Source organism: Vipera berus, assembly GCF_964194415.1.
Source record: "Vipera berus genome assembly, chromosome: 9".
Taxonomy (NCBI): Eukaryota; Metazoa; Chordata; class Lepidosauria; order Squamata; family Viperidae; genus Vipera; species Vipera berus.
Window position 1 is genome coordinate 3,790,331 of NC_138212.1, and position 25,543 is coordinate 3,815,873.

A 25,543-nucleotide genomic window follows, 5' to 3' on the forward strand; every position below is an offset into this window, starting at 1 on the left:
AGTCACTCATGCAGGAACATTTATGATCTTGGTTTTACAGCATTTAAGCAGGCAGCCTGCCCGGGCTGTAACACAAGTTTTTTTTTTTTAAAAAAAATAATAAGTAGAAAATCTAACCAATTTTATTTTGTCTGTGGGACACTGTGTCTTTTTTTTGCCAGGCAGGAATGAAGCAAGATATAACGAGGTAACTAAAGGAGCAGCTTTCTTAGCTCAGACTTGTCAGGGAATATTGTAGCCCAGCACGTAATTTGGCAGGCAAAACTCCCAAGGGTGCAGCCTTCAACAGAAGAAAGGAATGGAGGAAGCTTTGTCTGTTAAGCTGTCTTCTCCTCCTCTTCTCTTTTTCATCCATTTACTTCCTTCCCTTCCCTTCCATGCTTCCTCCATTTACTTCCTTTCTCCCTCCCTCCCTCCCTCCCTTCCTTCCTTCCTTCCTTCCTTCCTTCCTTCCTTCCTTCCTTCCTTCCTTCCTTCCTTCCTTCCTTCCTTCCTTCCTTCCTTCCTTCCTTCCTTCTCGCCTTCCCCCTCCTCCTGACCTGGCACCAGTGTGAATCCAGACTGCATTTGATTTCACTTTTGTGAGCAGCTACATTGATGTGGCTTTTCTCCTGGCAGATGTGGGAGGGTGTGATGTGCAACCCTTTTCTCTCCCCCCCCCCATCTCCCCATCCTGGGCATCTCTTGTTTTGATGCCTGCAGTTATCCTGCATTCCCCTGGCATTTCTCTGTCTCTGGCAGGCTTGGCATCCTTGACGGATTTGAAGTCCTGAGAGGAACAGTAAATCTGGGCAGCTGAGATGCCACTCCTTGAACTACTAGTCCATAAAAGGAGATAAAGGAGATTTCGGAGGCTTTTCACGGGAGAATCTCCCTGTCCTGCTTAGCTGGATTCAAGTGTCGTGTGGAGCCATCGTTTTTTTTTTTTTGGCAACTTTGATTCTGGCCAGCTTGTTGTGGGAAGCCAACCCTTGTAGATGGATGAATCCTAGTTTGTGGGGGGGGGGGGAAGGAAGATGAGAAGGATCAAGCTGCTGGCCCTATTTGTTTATTAATTTTTTTTATTCCATCTTATATTACTTATAAAGTAATAGGGTACTATTACCCTATTTTCTCCACAACAACCCTGTGAGGTGGGTTAGGCTAAGACAGAGGGACTGGTCCACACCCAGTTGATTTTCATGTCTAAAGCGGGACTAGAACTCAGAGGCTCCTGGTCATTGGCCCAAAGTCACCCAACCAGCTTTCATGCCTAAAGTAGGACTAGAATTCACCATCTCCTGGTGATTGGCCCAAAGTCATCCAGTTGGCCTTTATGCTTAATGTGGAACTAGAACTCTCCGTCTCCTGGTGATTGGCCCAAAGTCACCCAGCCGGCTTCCATGCCTAAGGTAGGACTAGAGCTTCCCATCTCCCAGTTTGTAGCCTGGTGCCTTCACTAGACCAAATCCGTGGCCACTTTTGGCTCCTGAGGTGCCGGTTCCCCATCTCTGGTTGAAGGCCAGCTAGTGTCCTGCTTAAGCTGTCGTGCTAAACCCAACTTCACGTCTGGTTTTCCCACCGTGACCGTTCCCTCCAGCTCAGCCCCAATTAGTCCACGGCTCGGAGGCGTCCACGGGGTGTGGACTCCAAACTCAAGATGACGGCCCCCCTTGGAAGGCCACATCCCGCCAACACCCGTGACTCGGTTTTGTCGCTGCAAGAAAAATGGCGACAAAAAAAAGAGATCACCTTGTTGATGTTGGCTTTTCATTCCTCAGAGAAGGCACGACACCAATCTAAACAATTAAGTGGGGGGGGGGGAAATCACCCCCTTCCCACAAGATGTCACATTTTCCTGCCTCCCTCTCCCTTGAGAAGGATTGAAAACTCAAAAGCTTCCAAAACTCAAATCTTTGACAGTTTGACTTTGTCTGACATGCTGGACCGGCAGCCGTTCGGCCGAGGCCCTTTTTTTTTTGCCAGTGGCTGATAACGCAGGTGCCACTCCCAACACAACTCTCGTGGCTGCATTCTGTACCAGTTGGAGCCTCCGAGTGGTCTTCAAGGGTAGCCCCATGTAGAGAGCGTTGCAGTAGTCCAGACGAGAGGTGACGAGCGCGTGAGTGACCGTACATAAGGCATCCCGGTCTAGATAGGGCCGCAACTGGCGCACCAGGCGGACCTGGGCGAAGGCCCCCCTAGTCACAGCTACTATATGGTCTTCTAAAGAAAGCTGTGAATCTAGGAGGACTCCCAAGTTGCGAGCCCTATCTACGGGGGGGGGGGTAATAACTCACCCCCCATAGAAAGAGATGGGATATCCTGAATATCCTGAGATGCCGGTACGCACAGCCACTCGGTCTTGTCAGGGTTGAGTCGAAGTCTGTTCCTCCCCATATTAGTGGGTTAACCCTATTACGTCTCCCGCCCTTAGAATTTGGGTGGGGGGGTACGTAGATTTCAGGTGTCTTTGTCTTTCTAATTTCTAGCTTCCTGGCTCCAACCTTGCTGAATGGATTAACAAATTTGCATTTCTAAAAGCCGGCCTCTGCCTAGGAGGGGCTGGGGCTGAATTCTGGGGGCTGGTTTCTGTCTTTCTTTCTTTTTCTTTGTTTAAGATCTCCATTATTCCTTGGGGGAAATATATTCTGCCTTTTTAATATCTCCCCAAAATATTTCTTTCTCTGGATTCTTCCCACAGCTTCCAAGGGTAGAGGCCCGAGCAGGTGTCGGAGAAGGGGACGGGATCCCGGGGGATGAATTCCCCTGGGCAAAAAAGGAGACTTTTCAGTCCTACGTCCGGCAAGCCAGGCTTGGCAAGGGCTGGGTTGGGCTGAAGTTTCCCTTTGGAGGGACGGAAAAGTTTGGGTGGAGAAGTCATTTCCTTTCCTTGGGCAAGTTTTGGGACCTGAGCTGAACTCCCTAGCAACTAGGAAGTGGAGTTGGCAAGGTTGTGCATGAATACAAGCTCAAGTGTGTGTGTGTGTGTGTGTGTGTGTGTGTGTGTGTGTGTGTGTATTTGGCGCCTGTGTGGAAGTTGCAGGAGTGGAACAGAGAGGGAAGGGAGGGAGAAAGAGCAATTTGCAGCCACCTAGATGGAAGGAATGGTTTTTCAGCTGAACGGCCCCGGTGTGGGGCGGTGGGGCGGGCTCTGTCCTTTGGAGGATGTTCCTTCTCTGCAGCATGAAGACCCCTCCGGCTATGCTCCCGGAGAGCCCATGTTCCACAGGAGTATAATAGGAGAGCCAGGTTGGTTAAGTGGTGAAGGTGCAAGCCTAGAAACCAGGAGACATTGAGTTCTAGTACCGCCTTAGGCACGGAAGCCGGCTGGGTGACTTTGGGCCAATCACCAGGTGACTAGGAGTTCCAGTTCTGCCTTAGACATGGAAGCCAGCTGGGTGACTTTGGGCCAATTACCAGGAGACTGGGAGTTCTAGTTCCACCTTAGGCAGAAAAGCCGGATGGGTGACTTTGGGCCAATCACCAGGTGACTGGGAGTTCCAGTTCTGCCTTAGATATGGAAGCCAGCTGGGTGACTTTGGGCCAATTACCAGGAGACTGGGAGTTCTAGTTCCACCTTAGGCAGAAAAGCCGGATGGGTGACTTTGGGCCAATCACCAGGAGACTGGGAGTTCTAGTTCTGCCTTAGATATGGAAACCAGCTGGGTGACTCTGGGCCAATCACCAGGAGATTGCAAGTTCTAGTCCCACCTTAGCCATGAAAGTCGGCCGGGTCACTCTGGACCAATCACCAGGAAAGAGTGAGTTCTAGTCCCACCTGCCAGCTGAATGACTTTAGGTCAGTCATTGTCCCTCTCAGCCCAACCCACCTCACAGGGTTGTTGTGGGTGAAATAGGAGGAAGAAGGAGTATTAGGGAGTAGGTTTTCTGCCTTAAATTACTTAGGGGGATGTCTCCCGCTATTCTTTTTGCAGGAGACCCTCCAGTGTGCACAATAAATAAATGGATTATTATAAAGAGCATCTTTTTGTTTTTGTTTTTGCTATCCTTGGTCTTTGCAGATATACTGCCACTGATTCTGGAGGTTCTGTGCGTAGGTTAGTGGGGAGTTAATCACCCTGAAAGCTTCTTGCGCTCAATCTGGATCTTTTAATAGGGGATCGAAATAGCCTGCCAGCCGCTGCTGGGTTGTGTCTCTTTTGCAAATGTTCTCCCTCTCTTGCTGCAAAACTGCGTCCGGCTATCCAAGCCCTTTTAAATTTGCAAAAGATCAAGGACGTGACGTAGATGCTGGGGAAAAACTGAGCTTGCAGTTAAATCCGCTCTTCTTGGACCTGTTTTTACCCATCTGTAACAAGAGAAGGAAAGAAAGCGTGGTGGTAGAGCAGGCAGAAATTCAAGCAGTGAAGCTCTCCTGTCTCCCCCCTCCTTCCTTGCCTTCCCAGCAGGAATCTCTCTCTCTCTCTCTCTCTCTCTCTCTCTCTCTCTCTCTCTCTCTCTCTATATATATATATATATATATATATATATATATATATATATATATATATATATATATATATATATATATATATATATATATATACACACACACACACACACACACACACACACACACACATACATATATAAAGGTAAAGGTAAAGGTTCCCCCGCACATGCGTGCTAGTCGTTTCCGACTCTAGGGGGGCCGGTGCTCATCTCCGTTTCAAAGCCGAAGAGCCAGCGTTTGTCCGAGGACGTCTCTGTGGTCATGTGGCTGGCATGAGTAGACGCCAAAGGCGCACGGAACGCTGTTACCTTCCCACCGGAGTGGTCCCTATTTTTCTACTTGCATTTTTACGTGCTTTCGAACTGCTAGGTTGGCAGAAGCTGGGACGAGTAACAGGAGCTCACTCTGTTACGCGGCACTCGGGATTCGACCCGCCAAACTGCTGACCTTCTAATCAACAAGCTCAGCGTCCTAACCCACTGAGCCACCGCGTCCCTATATACATATATACGTATATACATATATACAAACAGCCACTACCACACACTTCTCCCAGAAGAACGAAGCTGAAGCCACCAGCCTGAGGATGACTATATATATCAGCATCTTTTTTCCAGCCCTTGTCAGCTCAGCAAGACGAACCGGGTTGTGGGGTCTTGATTTTCCATCTGAGCGGTAGAGGCACTTTGTCTGAGGCCTTTTCGGTTTTCTGGGCTGCTTGCTCAGTCAGGTTTGCAAATCCGTCTTTTAATTGGCGTGAACAGGAAAGCCAGTCATGAGACAGACCGGTGAGATCCGGGGTCAAGCTTTGCAGGGGCAGTAAAATGGGGGTGGGTGGGAAGGGGCTGGTAGGCTGGTCACCCACTGAAGACCAGGCTGTTTCAGATGGCACGAGGAAGTGAGCCAAGCTGCACGCTAGGAGGGAAAAAGTTGTCAACACTGATCAAGGGCAAAACAAGCAAACAGACAAAGCAGAAGGCTGCGAGGGAAGGGATGGAGTTGCTCGGAGGGTTGCAACAGCAGGCGGAGATCGCTGGAGGTGGGTAATGAGGCGGCTGAGTTTAATGGCCTCTAAAAGAAAATGGGACTCGGCTGTTGGAGCCGGAAGCTTATGAAGGCCTCATAAACCCAGTGAGCATCTGGCCCCTTCTGTGGCGCATGGGTGCGCACCTGAACATGGAAGCAAGGAGGCAAAGAGGAGACGGGGGCAGGATCCGTGCAGGAGGGGCTCATGCATTGGATGGATGAGGATGTTAAAATCACCAAGAACAGAAAGAGAGAGAGAGAGAGAAAAGAGAGAGAGAAAGAAAAAGAAGAAGGGAGAGAAAGAGGAAGGGAAAGAGAAAGAGAAAGAAAGGAGAAGAGAGAGAAAGAAAATGAGAAAGAGGGAGAAAGGAAAAGAAAGAGAGAGAAAGAGAGAAAGAAAAAGAAAGAAAAAGGAGAGAAAGAGGAAGAAAAAGAGAGAAAGAAAAAGAAAGTGAAAGAGGGACAGAAAAAGACAGAAAGAGAAAGAGAAAAGAGAAAAAGAGAAAGGAAGAAAAAGAGTGAAAGAGAAAGAGAAAAAGAAAGAGAGAAAGAGAAAGAAAGAGAGAAAGGCAGAGATCTAGCTTAAAGGCTGTCTTTCATTTGTCAGAATTACTTCTCTATTTTTTGGCAGCTGGCTGGCTCTCCTTCCTTCAATCCTGAGCAGGAAATGCACTCAGATATTCCCCTGCACTTACTGGCACATTTATAATATATTTATGTTTCTATATATCTTTCCTAACATGCACCCCCCCTCCCCCCCCTTTTTTTTTTTGCAAACAATCTCTTTCCCTTGCCCAGAAAATGCCTTTGGTGCATCCATTGATCTGATCTGGTGGTGCTTTCTGGGCCTCATCCATCATGCAAACGCGTCCCTATATGGAAATATTTTTTTTAAAAAAATGCAGATTCGAGATCGCGTTGTGGGTATCGTGTACACTCATCAGCGTAGATTTGAAGGAAAACCAAGGGAGGAATGAAACATACGGGAAGGACGGCTGGTTGTGAATGACGCAGGCAACGGCCGCAGCTCGGGGTGTGAGGAGCGAAGACGGGGCTGGGCATCTGGTCAAAAAAGTCAAAATGGGGTCCAAGCCTCACCCTTTTCAAAATCTTGTGTGGAGTGCGTTGTTACCCACATTGTGTGCCGTTCCCGCCCCCGCCCCCCCCCACAGTCTTCTCATGCCTTCTCATGCAGTCTAGCCCAGCACATTGCATTGATGGGGGTTCCTGGAATAGCAGCTGATCTCAGCAAAGCATCAGCAGCCAACAGACTCTGCGCCCAGGAGAGACGGGTCAATATCCTGGCTAAGCAGGCGAGTAGGGGGTGTGGGGTGTGTGCAGTGGGTAGAGTAGCTGAGGGACATTCCTGGAGGAGGGGGCATCTGTCTCATTTGAGCCAGGGGAATGGTCATTCACAGCTATGACTTGACAGCAATTTGTTTCCTGGCCATATAGGAAACCCTATCCCGTTTCAGACAAATGGCTGTCCAGTCTTTTCCTAAAAACTGCATTCACTGCTTCTGGTGGCAGGTAGTTCCACTGGTTAATTGGAGAAAAATTCTCCTTATTTCTAGGTTGCTTCTCTCCTTGATGAGTTTCCATCCGTTGCTTCTTGTCCTGCCTTCGGGCGCTTTGGAGAATAGCTTGACTCCCTCTTCTTTGGGGCAGCCCCTGAGATATTGGAATGCTTCTATCATGTCCCCCCTTGTCCTTCTCTTCATTGAACTAGACATCCCCAATTCCAGCAACCGGTCCTTATATGTTTTAGCCTCCAGTCCCCTGATCATCTTTGTTGCTCATACTCATTTGGTTCATACCTAATGACGGTTGCAGCATCCTGAGGTCAACCGGTCCGCTTTTGCAACCTTCTGGCAAGCAGTGTCAGCACGGAAGCCAGCTTCACTTAACGACTGTGGCGAGAAAGGTCATAAAATGGGGCCAAGCTCACTTAACAAGTGTCTCGCTTAGCGACATAAATTTTGGGCTCAGTTGTGGTTGTAAGTCGAGGAGTACCTTTACAAGCCTAGGTGGTCCCAAAGAGGCTTCCCTCCCCGCCCCCGTCCCCCAAAAAAGTAACTGGACTTTCTTGGCATTTTCTTTGAAAATATTTTACTATCTCATCCAAGAAGTGTCTTCGGTTAAAGAGTGGCTGTTGTGGGGAAAATAGGAGGAAAATGTGCGGGAGAGGTTTGCCACCTTGAGCTTTTTGTAAATAAATAAACCATAGGTCGCATTGTTGACCCGGAATTAGGGGATAGTATAGGAAATATTAGGGACGTGGTGGCTCAGTGGGTTAGGACGCTGAGCTTGTCGATCAGAAGGTCGGCAGTTTGGCGGGTCGAATCCCGAGTGCCTGTCACTCGTCCCAGCTTCTGCCAACCTAGCAGTTCGAAAGCACGTAAAAATGCAAGTAGAAAAATAGGGACCACTACGGTGGGAAGGTAACAGCGTTCTGTGCGCCTTTGGCGTCTAGTCATACCGCCCACATGACCACGGAGACATCCTCGGACAAGCGCTGGCTCTTCGGCTTTGAAACGGAGATGAGCACCGGCCCCTAGAGTCGGAAACGACTAGCACGCATGTGCAGGGGAACCTTTACCTTTATCTATAGGAAATATCAATTGTGAATGTGCAGATGGCCCTACAGTCTCTGGGCTCTTGCAAAGTCCTGGATGCAGGGTCATGAAAGGCCAGCAAGGAAAATACTCAAGGTCCTAACCCACCCAAGAACATACCATATCTTTAGGGAAACACCCCAAAGGGAACATGTTTGCTACTTCTGCTCTCTTATTTACAGTATGCCAAACTTACTGGGTGAAATCTTTATCGTACGCGTGCCAGCTTTGCTGGATGGCTTGCTTATGTAACCAGAAAGAATAAATACAAGGATTTCTTGTCTTTCGGGCTGCTCTCATTTAGAGGAGCCCGTCTTTTTGTTCAGCTGAATGAAAACGTAAAGCTTGAAGGCAACTTCTAGTTTCCTGTATTTTTTACCAGCAAAACCTCAGAACCTGCATATCAGCATTCGCATCCGCCAGTAAGAAAAATATAAGTAAAAATCCCCAAAGACACCCTGACCACCTTTTTTTTTAACCTAAGTTTGACCTAAACCAGGGGTAGGCAACCTCGGCTCTTTTATGACTCATGGACTTCAACTCCCAGAATTCCTGAGTCAGCATAGGAATTCTGGAAGTTGAAGTCCATGAGTCATAAAAGAGCCGAGGTTGCCTACCCCGACCTAAAACTAAAGCCAGGGCTGTTTAGCTTTTTTTCCCTGAGACATGAGCGCCTCCTAGTGGACAGTTTCACCATTTTTTTCATTCAACCGAGGAAACGGATTGACAAGTATTCAGATCCAAAAGGCTAGTCAACTTGATTTAATTCTAAAAGTCCTGCTTTCTCCACTGTTTCTAAGGTTTTGAACAGAAAAAGCCGGTACAGTAGTTCTGCTGAAGAAGACGTGTACATCTTCCTCGAGAGAAATAAGTTAGAAAAGTCGTTAAAAACAACAACAACCCTCTTTCCAAAATGAGTAGGGCGATTATGCTATAATGCACTGGTTCCCAATCTATGGTCAGAGGGGGCCTAGTGGGCCATAGCAATAGCACTTAGACTTATATACTGCTTCAAAGTGCTTTATAGCCCTCTATAAGCGGTTTAGAGAGTCTACACATTGCCCCCAGCAAGCGGGGTCCTCATTTGACCGACCTCGGAAGGATGGAAGGCTGAGTCAACCTTGAGCCGGTCAGGATCGAACTGATGGCAGTGGGCAGAATTATCTTGCAATACTGCATTCTAACCACTGGGCCCCGATGTCGTCACAGGGAGTCCACAAAGCTTTGAAGAAATGTTATGATTTAAATCTTGAGTTCAGTCTTAGGGGTCCGTGGCCGTGGTCCATGGCCACAAAAGGTATTTGAAGGGGGCTTATGGTGAAGAAAAAGGTCGACTACCACAACTGTAATGCATGAATGCCGATCCTGCAGTCACTGTCCAAAACAGGGAAATGGGATGGCTGAGAGATGTTTGCCGATAGCAATGGTTGGGAATTTCCAGGCAGAATAATCAAATCAGGGTAATCCATCCAGGGGAAAAAAAACAACACAAGTTATGACAACATTCCTAAAAACATCCTGACTGTCCTCCCCCAAAGGGTTTTTGCTTTTGCTCTGTTGGGAGGCAAGCTGGCTGAAGCATCAGAACTGTGAGTGAGCCAACGTCTCCTTCGTTCGGCAACGTGGAAGGACAGCGTAGACCCCATTGAATTGGGCCTCGTAGACTTAGAAGCCCACCCTGCGGTTTTGGATTCCACCAACTGAACAGCGCAGATCAGATACGGCCCTAGAAGAGGACAAAACGCACCACTCAGGAAGATGGAAATGGATTTAGCTGGGTAAAAGTTAGAAAACATCTCACTTGGTGCCTTTCCTACTAGCAAAAGAAGTTTTGAATGCTGCAGCGCAAGACCCAGGCTGCCCATAGACACCACAATTCGCCTCAAATGGGAAGATAAAAATTCTGAAATCTCAAGGTGGACCTAGAACCGATTGGTTCTAGATCGCGGCTCTCCACACCTGGCTCCTTCAAGATCTGGGGACTTCAACTGTAGAATTCCCTTAGCCAGCATGGGGGGGGGGTGGGGAGAGAGAGCATGGCTGGCTGAGGAATCCTGGGAGTTGAAGTCCACAAAGTTGCCAAGTTTGGAGACCCGCTGTTCTAGATCGTAGTCTACTTACCGGCTCCTGGACTGTCTGCAAGCAACTCAGTGGCTGGGATTCCTGTCGCCTCTCCTCAGACGGAGAAGCTGCCGAGCTGCTCCATGAGGTGATGGACGGAGGGTCTTCTTGAGGAAGGCTTGGCAAGGGGCGATCCCTGATCCAGTGGGTCGAAGCTGACATGATCTACATGGGCACCAGAAGGAATGGATTGGCATGGTGAGGAGATACCTGGCATCAGCGTCAAGCCAGGGATAGGCAACCTTGGCTCTTTTATGACACGTGGACTTCAACTCCCAGAATTCCTGAGCCAGCCGTGCTGAGGGGAAAGGGAAAGGTTTCCAAGCTGAGCCAGGCTGGCTCAGGAATTCTGGGAGTTGAAGTCCACGTGTTATAAAAGAGCCAAGGTTGCCTACCCCTGGCCTAGGCCTAGGCCGCTCTATGACTCGTGGACTTCAACTCCCAGAATTCCTGAGCCAGCCATGCTGAGGGGAAAGGGAAAGGTTTCCAAGCTGAGCCAGGCTGGCTCAGGAATTCTGGGAGTTGAAGTCCACGTGTTATAAAAGAGCCAAGGTTGCCTACCCCTGGCTCTAGACACCCAGGGGTCCTAGTCCCATGACAAAATGCAGGTAGTCCTCAACTCACGGCCACAACCGGGCCGCAAAGCTAAGTACCGGTAAATTTTTTTGCCCCTTTTTGTGACCTTTCTTGCCACCGTTGTTAAGGGAATCACTGCAGGTGTTAAGTTGGTGACACGGTTGTTAAGGGAATCTGGCTTCCCCATGGACTTTGCTCATCAGAAGGTCATAAGAGGCAACACTGCAATCGTCATAAATATGAGCCGGTGTTTGCCCGGTGTTTGAATTTTGATCACGTGACCGCGGGGGATGCTGCCACGGTCGTAAGTGTGAAAAACGGTCATAAGTCCCCCTTTTTCCCCAGTGCTATTGCAACGGTCACTAAGTGGTCTGTTGTAAGTTGAGGACTCCCTGTACTTCATTTCACTTACCTGGTAGTCTGGGAGGGGAAGAGCTGGGGTCTTCTGCTGCAGGAGGTCTAGTCTTGGGGGTACCGGAGGGGTTTGCAACATGGGGTCTAGATCGGGACAGGGAACGGGATCCGCTGTCTGGAGTAGAGAAGGGAGAAAGGGGGGATTCATTCCTCTCTCCCCACCGATTGAACATCCAGAGGGACAAGCAAGCTGTCACGCTCCCAGTCCAGGCAAACCAGGAGAAACGTTCTGATGGATCAGGGCCAGTCAAAGAAAAGGGGAGGGGGAGGGAATATTTCAGTAATTTCTCCACCGGTTCAGCCGATTGATTTGGGTCTCCGTTTCCACAGAGGGGGGAAAAAAACCCCGGCAAGGCAAGGAAAGAGCCAGTTTGGAGTAGTGGCTAAGTCACCAGTCTAGAAACTGGGAGGCAGTGAGTTCTAGCGCTGCCTTAAGCATCAAAGCTGGCTGGCTGACTTTGGACCAAGCACCAGGCGACGGAGAGTTCTAGTGCTGCCTTAGGCATGAAAGCTGGCTGGCTGACTTTGGACCAATCACCAGGCGACGGAGAGCTCTAGCGCTGCCTTAGGTATGAAAAAGCTGGCTGGGTGACTCTGGGCCAGTCACCAGGTGACTTGAGAGTTCTAGTCCCACCTTTGGAATGAAAGCAGGCTGGGTGACTTTGGTCCAATCACCAGGAGACGGTGAGTTGTAGTCTCACCTCAGCTATGAACGCCAAGTGGGGGGATTTGAGCCTGTCCCTCTTTCTCAGCCCCACCCACCTCACCGGGTGGTTGTTGTGGGTAAAAAGAGGAGAAGGAAGGAATATTAGACAAGTTCAATGCATTGAGTTATTTATAACAATGATAAAAGTGGGGTATAAACTAATAACATAAAATTAAATTAAACAAGGAGACCGACATGGAGTGTTGAGGAGGTTGCAACCTAGGATGGGATAAAAACATCAAGGTGCCTCTGGTGGACATGCATTCAGACTCCGTCTTATGTTACCTGGCTGGACTATGCATCACGTATCTTAAAAGGGGCAGGGTTCCAATGCTGCGGTCCTGGCTGCCACCTTTTGACCCCCTCCCCTTCCCCAGTGCCCCTGGGGCGCAACAGAGATGCCCCTCAAAAACCTTCCCAAGGCTCGCCCGTCTCATCTCGCACTGACCCCTTGAGTCTGGCGCATGAGCACCAGCTGTTGTAACACCATGTCCACGTCTTCCAGGTCCCCCTCGTCGCTCTCGTCCTTGGCTGTCGGGCTCCCCTCCTGGGAGCCGTAAGGGCTGACCTCCACCTCTTCATGGCCCCAGATCGTCTGGCGACAAAAGGGGCAGGTGGGGGATTTTGAAAGCTGGCAAGAAGCAGAGAGGGTCCCGTTAGGATTTGCCGCCCCATGACGCAACCCTGCACCAGGAACAAGGTCCGCCCAGTGTCAGGTACGAACAAACAGCTCCTCACACGAAGAGTTCAGTTAGCTACTCTATTGCTTATGCCTATTTACAGGAATCTTCCCAGATTGGCAGTTTGCCCCTGGGCCAGACTGGAGAAGATTCAACAGCATTCAAGGTGGGGGAGGTCAAATCTTGCTCTCTTGTGCCTACGTAAAGATTCCAGACTAATTCCCTACTTGACTCCTTCTTCTGGCTCCACCGGTCTCTCTCCAACACCCAAGGGGGGAAAGGAAGGAGGAAAGAGAAGGGGTCTGAAGAAACAGAACTTCTTCCGTGTTCTTTCCACCACAAGTGAGCCCTCTTAACCCCCAAACCCGCAACGAAAACTGGCTTGTGGGAATAGTCCTCCCTCCTGGGTTCTCCTGAAACTGGAAACTCCAGAAAGAGAGCCGAAGGAAACAGCTTCTAGACTTTGTGTTTGAGATAGATGGAAAAAATTTAAATCTTAATTTTGGGATTTGCTGATTAGCTTGTTGCTATAGAAATGGCTACTATTTACTAAATGTAGGCAGTCCTTGACTTACCACCAGAATTGGGAGACGAATTTCTGTTGCTAAGTGAAACATTGGATAAGTCAGCTTTGGCCCATTTTACGACCTTTTTTGCCACAGTTGTTAAGTGAATGACTGCAGTTGTTAAGTTAATAACATGGTTGTTAAGTCCATCTGGCTTCCCCCATTCAGAGGGTCACAAAAGGGGATCACATGAACCCGGAACTCTGCGACCGTCATAAGTGTGAGTCAGTTGCAAAATGGCCGAATTTTGATCACGTGACCGTGGGGATGCTGGAGCGGTCACAAGTGGGGAAATCGGTCATCAGTCACTTTTTTCAATACCGCTGTAACTTTGTTCAGTCGCTAAGTGGAATGGGTGTAAGTCGAGGACCGCCTGTGTTTGACTGCACTGGAAAAAGCTGGAGCTCAGTGCTTTTTTCGCTTTTCCTCTTGATCCCTCGCTTCTCTTACCCACCCTTTCCCCCCCTTTTCCTATTCCCCTACAATTTTTCTTTTCATTTGTATTTTATATCATGGATCCTCTTAATGAAAAGATTCTGAATAAAAAAAAATAAAAATAAAAACGAAACGAAACGGAAAGGGAGGGCAGGGAATCACCTGCCATGACTTAAGGCACTCCCGGCAGAGAAGATGCCCGCAGGGCCGAATCTGGACATCCTTGTTGTTCTCGGCGCAGATTTTGCAAAGCTGGAAGGTGGATTCCACCTGGCTGTAGAGCTCATACTGTTCCTGTCGAGGAAGAAGAGGCAGGCCGAAGGTGTGAAAGCGGAGTCAAAATACAGGGGTACCTCGGTACTCATCCCTAATTGGTTCCGGGAGGTGCAAGGAATACCAAACAGATTTTTCCCATCAGGAATAGTGAGCGGAGATAGCGAGTCACACAAGGCAGCCGACAGCGAGAAGGGCTAGTCTGCCCGTTGAGTACTAAACAAACGACAAGTACTGGGGCAAAATTTTCATGTCAAAGTGCTTTGAGTACCAGATTCGAAGAGTTTCAAAGCAGTTGAGTACCGAGGTACCACTGAAGTGAGAATGAGGAATTTTAAAAAAAAGAAAACTGCTTTCCTCTTTCTTTCATTCTCTCCTCCTCCTCCTCTCCTCTCTGCCCTTTGTTCTCTTCTCTCTTCCCTTTCCCTGTTCTTCTTCTTCTCTTCTCTTCCCTTTCTCTTCTTTTCACTTTGCCCTGTGTTCTCTTCTCTCCAATCTCTTCACCTCTCCCCTTTCTCTTCTGTTCTTTTCTCTCTCCCCTTTTCTTTCTTCTTTCCACTTCTATCTCTGTCTGTGTGTCTGTGTGTCTATCTATCTATCTATCTATCATCTATCTATCTATCTATCTATCTATCTATCTATCTATCTATCTATCTATCTACGTATCTATCTATCTATCTATCTATCTATCTATCTATCTATCTCTTTCTATCAATAGTATCTATCATCTATCTTCTCTACCCATTCTCTCCCTCTTACTATCCATCCTATCTATCTATCTATCTATCTATCTATCTATCTGTCTGTCTGTCTGTCTGTCTGTCTGTCTGTCTATCTATCTATCTATCTATCTATCTATCTATCTATCTATCTATCTATCTATCTATCTATCTATCTATCTATCTATCTCTTTCTATCAATAGTATCTATCATCTATCTTCTCTATCCATTCTCTCCCTCTTACTATCCATCCTATCTGTCTGTCTGTCTGTCTGTCTGTCTGTCTGTCTGTCTGTCTGTCTGTCTATCTATCTATCTATCTATCTATCTATCTATCTATCTATCTATCTATCTATCTATCTATCTATCTCTTTCTATCAATAGTATCTATCATCTATCTTCTCTATCCATTCTCTCTCTCTTACTATCCATCCTATCTATCTATCTATCTATCTATCTATCTATCTATCTATCTATCTATCTATCTATCTATCTATCTATCTATCTATCATCTATGTCCTCTTTCTGTTATTTATCTATATTTATCTATATTTTTATCATCAACTGGAAACCTCCTGAGGGTTATGGCATGAACGGTTCCTAAGAGGGTGCGACCTTTAGCTATTCCAGCCGTAACACCTTTATGTACACAACACCTTCAGGCTTGTAAGGACTAACTTACTTGCGAGACCTTAATTCGGTTTCGAGCGGAGCCTTCCATCAACTCTGCCAGATCCGGATTCACGTTTTTCCCATCCGGATACAGGTAGCTACAGGATTAGATGGAGCACAGAGATACCTTTCAAACCACTTTTTCAACGTCAGCAGCTTTGAGGTGTGTGGACTTCAACTCCCAGAATTCCTAGCTGGCTTCCTTTGGCCCAGTCCGTTTCTCTTTCAGCCCAGCTCACCTCGCAGGGCTGTTGTTGTGGGGAAAATAGGAAGAGGAAGGAGTATAGGCCGACTTACGACTACAATTGAGCCCAACGTTTCTGTTGCTAAGTGAGACATTTGTGAAGTGAATTTTGCCCCATTTAAGGACCTTTCTTGTCACAGTGATTAAGCAAATTGCTGAAGTTGTTAAGTTAGTGACACGGCTGTTAATTGAATCTGGCTTCCCCATGGAGTTTGTTGATCACATGGTCAGGAAAGGGGATCACAGGACCCCAGGACATTGCAACCGTCATAAATACGAGTCAGTTGCCAAGCCTCTACATTTTGATCACATGATGCTGCAAAGGTGTAAGTATGAAAAATGGTCATAAGTCCCTTTTTCAGTGCCGTTGTACCTTTGAACAGTCACTCAATGAATTGTCGTAAGTGAGGGACTACCTGTACTAGGTATATTTGCCACTTTGAATTACGTATGAAGTTATGAAGGCGGAATAAAAAAAAATTCTAACAAATAGAAAAAGAGAACTCTAGAGCTACATTACTCCATAAATCCAAATTGGGAACAATTCAAACTCTTCGTTCCGGAGATTTTGCCCATTTAGTTGATCCAGAGGAAAGCTATCAGGACTCTCTTATGGATTTCTGATCAAGGATAATCCTCTTACGTCCACTTGCATCTCGGATACTCACAAGCCTTCCTTCTGTCCATCCACCAAGGCCTGGAAGAGGGACTTGTTCTGTGGGATGGTTTGCAAGATGCCTCCATCCGCCGTCACGTAGCCGATTGCCCACTGGCCCAACCGGGTGCAACTGAGCCGGAAAATGTAACTGGGGCAGAAAGACAACAAGAACTGAACCTGAAATTGGGGTGGTACGGAGACCACAGGGGGAGCTCTGGCTATTAAGAATGCTTTGCACCCAAGCCAGTTTCAACCCGAGTGTTGGCAGCGGTTAATCTAGGAAAAGGCAAGCTTCCTGCAGAATCTGTGGTTCTCAAATGTGGCCACTTAAAGATATTTAGACTCCCAGAATTCCCCAGCCCAGGTCACATGATCACAATTTGCAATCTTCCCTGCTGGCTTCCCAAAATGTCAATGGGGAAGCCGGCGGGAAATCGAACGTTCGGATCACATGAAGCCCTCACACAATGACCCACAGTGATTTGCTTAATGATGCTGACTGGGGACTGCCAAAACTCCTGTTGCTAAGCAGCGAGGCTATGTAACATTGTGCTTCATGACCTCATTGCTGAACAATGGAAACTGGAGTCCCCATGTCCATCGTTAAATGAGGACTACCTGTAACAAGTTCTGTGCAGTTTTACAGTGCTTCCAAGAAAGATTGATTTTTTAAAAAAATATTCTATTAAAGTTTATTGTCTCATCAACTAGCAGGGGCCTGAGAGAGCAGCTCTTTTGAGATTCAACCCCCTCCTCCCCAGATTAATAAAATCCATAAAGTTTACCTGCCAGGTTTGTTGACATATGCCTGTAACCGTGCCTTCACCTCGTCATAGGTGAGGAACGCCATGTAACCTGGATGTGTTACTGCTAGATACGTCCAGTTCTTCAACAGGGTTGGCCAAGGCTATGAAGAGAAAATGGGAGAAGAATTAGACGGGGAAGCAAAGCAGATCATAGAAAATGCCATCTTAAATTCAGATTCATGTTGTACAGCCAACAGCTTGTCGCAAGGAAAAGAGAATCAACTAACTAGTTTAGAGCATTTAAAAAAAAGAATTTGCCTTGAGATAAATCACAGTTTACTCTTCACAGTTTTCTCATTCTACACAGCTGCTTGAGCCTGACGACGTTGCTCATTTTGTGAAGTGTTGTCAGGTGTGAACAACAGGACCCACACGTGCAGAATTTGAGCTAATTACTTTAAAATGTTCTGCCTAGAACAGAGGTCCCCAACCATGGCCACTTTGCCACTTGTGGACTTCAACTCCCAGGATTCCTTAGCCAGCCATGCCAGCCAGGACTTGTGGACTTCAACTCCCAGAATTCCTCAGCCAGTCATGCTGGCTAGGGAATTCTGGGAATTGAAGTCCACAAGCCTTAACATTGTTAAGATTGGAGATCCCTGCTGCAGAGGTATCTCCCAGTCTGGCAAACAACTCCTGGGAACAATTAGAGAAGGCTCCAAAGGAACTCAAACCGGATCAGTCTAAAAGCTCTTTTGTGCTGTGCAGTGACTCCAAATTAACTTTTCCCTTGATTCCTCCTCCCTGCCAGGGCTGGGTGCGTCCTATGATGTGTTGAAACTTGGAGCTCTTTGTAAAATGCATTTATTTATTAAAGGTACACTTGCCTGGAGGTGACGGCAAGGTGCTGCAAACTCAGAGAGCCGGAGACGATGGTAGAACGCCACTTTTTCCACTGTGGTACCACCAATTGGTTGTGTGGCTGAAGAGTGGGGGGAGCACCCACTTCCTCTGGACCTCCCGCTTTCCGCCCCCAGCCAGCCCTGCCCTTCTGCTAGCCTGCACCCACAACCGCTTGGCTGGAAACGTTGCCTCTATTCCTTTGGCCCTGAGATATTAGGATGGCCCAGAGACCCACTCTCTTTCGTTCCCCCTTGATGGGTCTTTCTGGAAATCCCCGCAAAGGGGTCAGTTCTGATGAAGCCACGGATTTGAACCCGGCGGTTCTTTGACACACTTTCTTGCGGTTTTACTTTGGTGTCTTGAGCCAGGAAGAGCTGTTTATTGAGCATCTCAATTTTCAACCCACACGTTTGCAGCATGCAAGCTTGTTTTTCCTCTTTCAGTAATGGAAACTTTGCCGCTCCGGGTTTGAGGTATTGACCCTCACTTTCCACCCACCCTGGCAGCCTAGGAGGGTGGACTTTATGAAGCCACATCCTGCCCGTGGTCAACAGCTCTCTCGACGGATGGGCAAGAGAGAAGAGAGAGAAACGACAGCAAACATCAACAAGGATTGACAAGGCTGCTGTCTTCACCCCCAGTTCAGCTCGCTTGCTCCTAAATTCGTCCCCATTTCTTCTTGTTTCAAACACTTGGATAATTTTTCATGTATGGCATGTTTCATTGTCAGTGTTAAATAGAAACATGGCTTGGTTTGGTGGTGAAGGCACCAAGCTACAAACTAGGAGACTGTGAGTTCTAGTCCCACCTTAGACATGAAAGCCAGCTGGGGGGACTTTGGGCCAATCACCAGGAGACTGTGAGTTCTAGTCCTACCTTAGACATGAAAGCCGGCTGGGGGGGACTTTGGGCCAATCACCAGGTGACTGTGAGTTCTAGTCCCACCTTAGGCATGAAAGCCGGCTGGATGACCTTGAGCCAGTCCTTCTCTCTCAGCTTGGCCCACCTTACAGGGTTGTTGTTGTAGGGAAAATAGGAGGAGGAAGGAGTATCAGGTTATGTTTATTATAAAAAATAATAAAGGTGGGATGAAAGAAAAGTTAAATGAATATAATTAAATAAATAGCTTCCCATGACCTACCTGGAATAGACGAGTGAAGATGTCAAATTCAAATACGGAGATGTGGCCACTGCAGGTCAGGTCAATGGTGGACTTCAGAGCAACGGCCATCGGACCAGAATCTACTGAATGAACCTGCTGGAGACCTTTTTGAAATTCAGACCAGGAAACCAGGCTCCTACGGAGAAGAAAGAATGAAAGGTTACAGCTGCCCAAAAAGCCAACCCAGTCCTAAGCTGCATTAAGAGAGGGATAGAATCGAGATCACGTGAAGTGTTAATACCACTTTACAATGCCTTGGTAAGGCCACACTTGGAATACGGCATCCAGTTTTGGTCACCACGATGTAAAAAAGTGGTTGAGACTCCAGAAAGAGTGCAGAGAAGAGCAACAAAGATGATCAGGGGACTGGAGGCTAAAATGTATGAAGAACAGTTGCAGGAACTGGGAATGTCTAGCTCAGAGGTAGACAACCTCGGCTCTTTTATGACTCATGGACTTCAACTCCCAGAATTCCTGAGTCAGCATAGCTGAAGTCCATGAGTCATAAAAGAGCCGAGGTTGCCTACCCCTGGTCTAGCTTAATGAAAAGAAGGACTAGGGGTGACATGATAGCAGTGTTCCAAAATTTGAGGGGCTGCCACCAAGAAAAGGTGGGAGGTGGGTTTCAAGCTATTCTGCAAAGCCCCTGAAGGCAGGACAAGAAACAACGGATGGAAACTCATCAAGGAGAGAAGCAGCCTAGAACTAAGGAGAAATTTCCTGACAGTGAGAACAATTAATCAGTGGAACGACTTGCCTCCGGAAGCTGTGGGTTCTCCAACACTGGAGGTTTTTAAGAAGAGATTGGACAGCCATTTGTCTGACATCATACAGGGTTTCCTGCTTGAGCAGGAGGTTGGACTAGATGGCCTCCAAAGGTCCCTTCCAACTCTATTATTCTGTTTGTATGGCAAACCGAGAGTGGGACCAGGAGGAATTGTGAAGTGGACTGAAGTGGCATTTATGCATGTTTCAGCATCCTGTGAAGAACTGTGCAGAGAGAAGTCTGAAAAACGTCCAAGAAAGTGATATGTAGATCTCTTTATAGATCTTCCATTTCTAAGGTCATTAAACCTTTTCAGTTCAAAGGTTGATGCTCTTTCTTGTTATGGTCGACACGTGCGCGCGCGCGCACACACACACAGAGTGCCTCGCAAGGATTTATGAAAAGGTAATAACTTATTTATGTTTTATTTTTCTAGGCTGATAGGCCCTTTCCATCCAACGTCAACTCCAAGAGGCTTTCAATCCTATCGATTCTAGATAAACAGGATTATAAAGTAGTGGCTATCACCAACCGTAGCATCATAAAACATCGACAGAAAATGCACTTAGAATCCAATCCAAGCCGAAGAACAACAATACTCAATCGTGCTCGTTAATCAAGAGAGAATCCAAATCAATTTGGACTTTTAAAGGTTTGTTGAAATGATTTTGTGTGGCTTTTCCCAATCCCGATAGAACTGGGGCGAATTGAAAGTTTTTCCAGAAAAAAGACCAAGCATCGTGAAAGCGCACCTCAAAAACTGTGTGAATAACGTTTATTTATTCATTTATAAAATCTATCAACCGCTCATCTTACTACAAGATAACTCTGGGGGGCTTACGATCCTAAATCCTCCACTTACAACAATTCGTTTAGTGACTGTTCAAAGTTACCACAGCACTGAAAAAAGCCACTCAGGACTATTTTTCAGACTTACAACCACAGTCAGGTGATCAAAATTCGGACGCTTGGCAACTGACTCATATTTATGACCGTCGCAGCATCCTGAGGTCACGTGATCCCCTTTGGCAACCTTCTTCCAAGCAAAGTCAGTGGGGAAGCCAGACCCGCTTAACAACTGTGTTACTCACTTAACAAGGGCAGCAATGCACTTAAGAACCGTGGCCAAAAAGGTCATAAAATGGGCCAGAACTAACTTCACAAGTGTCTTGCCGAGCAGCAGAAATTTTGGGCTCAACTTATGTGGTCGTAAGTCAAGGACTTTCTGTACTATTGGTGGAAACGATCTCATCGCCTGGGAAGGAGTTGCCAAGGTCTTGTAAAACTGGTTTTCGGGTGCTCACCGTTCCCTCCAGGTGCCCCTCCAGAAAACCTGGGCCTCTTGCTTGCTCAGCTGGTACGTGCTGCCTTGGTCCTCCCTGTTGGGAAACACGGCTTGTAGTTCAGCCAACATGTGACTGAAGATCAGGGAAAGCTTGGTTAGATTCCTCCTGCAAGCAGAAGTGAAGGAAAAGTTGAATTGATGTTAATTACCACACTTGGAAGACTGGATCCAGTTCTGGTCACCACAATATAAAAAAATAGGTTGAGAGCCTAGAAAGAGTTCAGAGAATAGCAACAAAGACGATCAGGGGACTGGAGGCTTAAGACATGAGGAACGGTTGCAGGAATCAACCGTTAAAAAGATCCATTTTACAGACAGGGTAAATGTATCATACGCTTGACCATCCTCATCCGATTTATCCAGAAGTGGGCAGCATGCAACCCCAATTTCTTTTTCTTGCAATCGTTTGAGACAATAAAAACAAGGGGAGCACTTATATTTATATTATATTTATATTATATTATTATTATATTATTATATTATTATATTATATTATATTATATTATATTATATTATATTATATTATATTATATTATATTATATTATTATATTATATTATATTATATTATATTATATTATATTATATTATATTATATTATATTATATTATATTATATTATATTATATTATATTATATTATATTATATTATATTATATTATATTATATTATTATTATATTTAATACAGAATATTTATATTATATTCAAAATCATAGTTTGAGACTGAAAAGCCAAAGAATCGGCTTGTCCAAAGAAGCCTGACAAGAAGACCACACAGACATCCTCCCTGTCCTGTTTCCTGTTGGCTCAAACTGTTGGTGAAAGCAAACATTGTTGGTTTGTAAACTGTTTGTGGCTTAGCTCAATGACGGGACCCAGGGATCCATGCCTTAGTCCAGGGGTAGGCAACCTTAAGGGATGCGGTGGTTCAGTGGGTTAGGACACTGAACTTGTTGATCGGAAGGTCGGCAGTTTGGCGGGTCGAATCCCGAGTGCCGCGTAGCAGAGTGAGCGCCTGTTACTCGTCCCAGCTTCTGCCAACCTAACAGTTCGAAAGCACGTAAAAATGCAAGTAGACAAATAGGGACCACTACGGTGGGAAGGTAACAGCGTTCCGTGCTAGTCATGCCGGCCACATGACCACGGAGACGTCCTCGGACAAGCGCTGGCTCTTCGGCTATGAAACGGAGATGAGCACCGGCCCCTAGAGTCGGAAACGACTAGCACGCATGTGCGGGGGAACCTTTACCTTTACCTTTAGGCAACCTTGGCTCTTTTTACGACTCGTGGACTTCAACTCCCAGAATTCCTGAGCCAGCCATGCTGAGGGAAAAGGGAGAGGTTTCCAAGCTGAGCCAGGCTGGCTCAGGAATTCTGGGAGTTGAAGTCCACGAGTCATAAAAGAGCCAAGGTTACCTACCCCTGCCTTAGTCAGAAATCTAGGGTTAAGCAAAGCAGGAGTGTCAGTGGGGTTGATGCTGTGGGAAGGTCAAATAAGCCGAGATGGCGGCTGCTACGGCGTGGCCTGGATTTTCAGACCCCCTGCCCCTTGCAGCCACCCCCTTAATAAACCATGGCTTAGCCTGATGTGGGAAGCCAGACAAGGATTGGGAGAGTAATAAATAACAACTGGGCCAACTGACCTGATTCAAACACAGCTACCTTTACTCTTAATTTTGCAAAGAGCAAATAGTTCTGCTACTGTATAAAGAGAAAATTACATATTTTGAGGCAGGTTAATTACTCAGTGCAGACCTAGAGGGTGCCAAAGGTAATTTGATAAGCTGGCACTCCCTTTTCCCCCCCACCCAAAAACCCAGCCTGGTTTCTCTCTCTGGCACCTGTGAATTTAGCTTTTTATCTGAGGGGGCCCAAGGGACGAGAGGAGAGGCTGGTTATCAAACTACCATATCACCATTGATAAAGGAGAAACAGAACATGCCTTCTTCTCCAGCATTTCACAATGCCTATGTTACTGAGCTATAATTTTTACGCTGGATATGGGGCTAAAGTGACTGAATAACAGAGTTGGAAGGGACCGTGGAGGTCTTCTAGACCAACCCGCTGCTCAATCCTTTAACTAATCAAGGAGAGAAGCAACCTGGAACTAAGGAGAAATTTCCTGAGAGTTAGAACAATTAACCAGTGGAACAACCTGCCTCCAGAAGCAGTGAATGCTCCAACACTGGAAGTTTTTAAGAAGAGAGTGGAAAGCCATTTGTTTGAAATGGTATAGGGTTTCTTGCCTGAGCAGGGAGTTGGACTAGATGACCTCCAAGGTCCCTTCCAACTTTATTATTATTATTACACCTGTACAATTCTGGACAAATGGCTGTCCAGCCTTCTCCATTTTACAGTTCTCTGTTGGAAAGGCAGTCTAGGGTAGTGTTTTTCAACCTTGGCAATTATAATAGGGGTGGATTTCAACTCCAAGAATTCCCCAGCAGAAGAGGGAATTCTGGGAGTTGAAGTCCGTACATCTTCAAGTCGCTGACATTGAGAAGCACTGCACATTAGTGCAAAACAAAGATTTTTTATCCATTTTTCCCTGGATGGAGATACTGAGTTATGATGATGATGGGTTATGATGATACTGGAGTTATTCTACTTTATTAGGACATAATATATATTTATTTTTTTCTATTTCTATTTTCTTTCACTCTTCACTTTGAAATTTGCCTTGCTGTCCCCTTCATTTTCCCTCATCTTCATTAGCTACATTTAAATGAATGAATAAACAATAATTATATACTGTAGCTAATTGAAAATGGATAGTTTTAATATTTTAAAACTATTTTTTTAGAGTTCGCCAAAAGCGACTCTACGCGGCTTGCAAACATTGATGTCAATGCACGTCAAAACATTAAAGCGATAAAGAGAGATCCTGCATTTTAAAAAGTGAAATGGAAATAAAATAAATGATTATATAAAAAATTTTTTTGTCTTTTTAAGCTACATTTATATTTTGGCCAATAGATTTCTTTTTTCCTCTCCTTGGTTCTGCTGGACTTGGATATGTATGTATTTAAAAGATTTATTTGGCTGCCCATCTTAGGTAGCATCACTCAGGCTAGGCCACAAAGAATATTTAGGCAGATCTTTAATTAGACTTGTTCTTTTTATTAGTTTTGCATGATTGTTATCCATCTCTATAAGGTTTTTTTTTTATTTTGCAGTTGTAATACAGACCCTAAACTTTATTTTTCAAGTTCTCTCCAATCTGTTTCCTTGCAGATGTCTGCCATAACAGTTTAACATCACATATTTCATCTGTTTCTATTATTATTATTATTATTATTATTATTATTATTATTATTATTATTATTATTATTATTATTATTATTATTATTATTATTTTACTACTACTACTACATCTACAATTAGATTCACCAAGACTGGGGAACACTTCATAATTCAAATCCTAACAATGGGCTGAAGAATTATTAAGCGAGCGCTTGAGGAAACAGGTATATATTTATTTCTGTTTATTAATTTTTTATGCTGCCCAGCTTCCCTCTAAGGTGAATCTGGGAGGCTTACAAATGATAAAATGAGTAAAAAAGATAATCCAAATATTAAAACTACACCCTTTCAATTAACTGCAAAGTATCATTATTGTTTGTTGATTGAATAAATCAACGAATAAATAAGCAATAATTGTATACTGTAGCTAATTGAAAGGGTGTCATTTTAATATTTTAAAACTATTTTTTTTTAGAGGTGGTCAAAGGCGACTCTAAGCGGCTTCCAGACATGGATGCAGACGCACGCCAAAACATAAAAGCCATAAAGAAAGATCCTGGATTTTTTTTTAAAAAAAAATGCAATGCAAATAAAACGAGCGAGGATAAAATATTCTTTTCTTTACCTGGCAGCCGAGCCTTCCTGAAAAATCTCCTCCTTGTCTTTCCCTCTTTTGAACAGCCGCATGGCTTGCTTGATCTTTTCCAGCAGATTCAGGAGGAAGATCCGAAAGAATTCGGATTCCCAGAGCTGGGCCAAACCCGTTGCGTAGTGCTCCCGAATAACCCTCAAGTGGTGGTAAATCCGGGGCAGGAGGGAGGGCAGGTGAGGTGGGCTATTCCGAAGTCCCATCTGAGGTTGGCACACCAGCTGTTGCAGCTTGGTTAACCCCTGGAAGGCTTTCTCCAAGGAACGTTGGGCTCCCATCCGGCGAGGCATCCAAGCTGGCCCAGGTGCCATTGCCATCTGGAATTCCCAGGTGAGCGAAGGAAGGCGGGAGCTTGTCAGTTTCCTGCTGCCAGCCTGGAGGTTGGCGAGGGCACTGCTGTGCGTGCCAGGAAGGAGCCCAACCAGCTCGAAAGAAAGAAAGGAGGGAGGGCGGGAGGGAACTGGAGGATCACGGTGACAAAGGCGATGGAGGGGTGAAGAGGAGGGAGAGAACGTAAGAGGAAATAATAAACGACTTCACAGCATCAGAGTCCCGACAACACACACCGGCCACAAAGCAGGGGCTGAAGT

General features: G+C 46.1%; 1 protein-coding gene across 1 annotated transcript; it reads right to left on the reverse strand.

The window, feature by feature from the left end:
* Positions 1-5,299: 5,299 nt before the first annotated feature.
* CBLC (Cbl proto-oncogene C) lies at positions 5,300-25,336 on the reverse strand. The gene is made up of 11 exons (XM_081334879.1): positions 24,930-25,336; positions 21,023-21,169; positions 18,932-19,088; positions 16,927-17,048; positions 16,152-16,289; positions 15,250-15,337; positions 13,737-13,868; positions 12,342-12,524; positions 11,186-11,302; positions 10,198-10,362; positions 5,300-9,802 (listed from the first exon to the last, which is right to left on the reverse strand). The coding sequence occupies exons 1-11, from the start codon at positions 25,268-25,270 to the stop codon at positions 9,791-9,793; spliced, it is 1,602 nt and encodes a 533-aa protein (XP_081191005.1). The 5' UTR covers positions 25,271-25,336; the 3' UTR covers positions 5,300-9,790.
* Between the last annotated feature and the right edge of the window lie 207 nt (positions 25,337-25,543).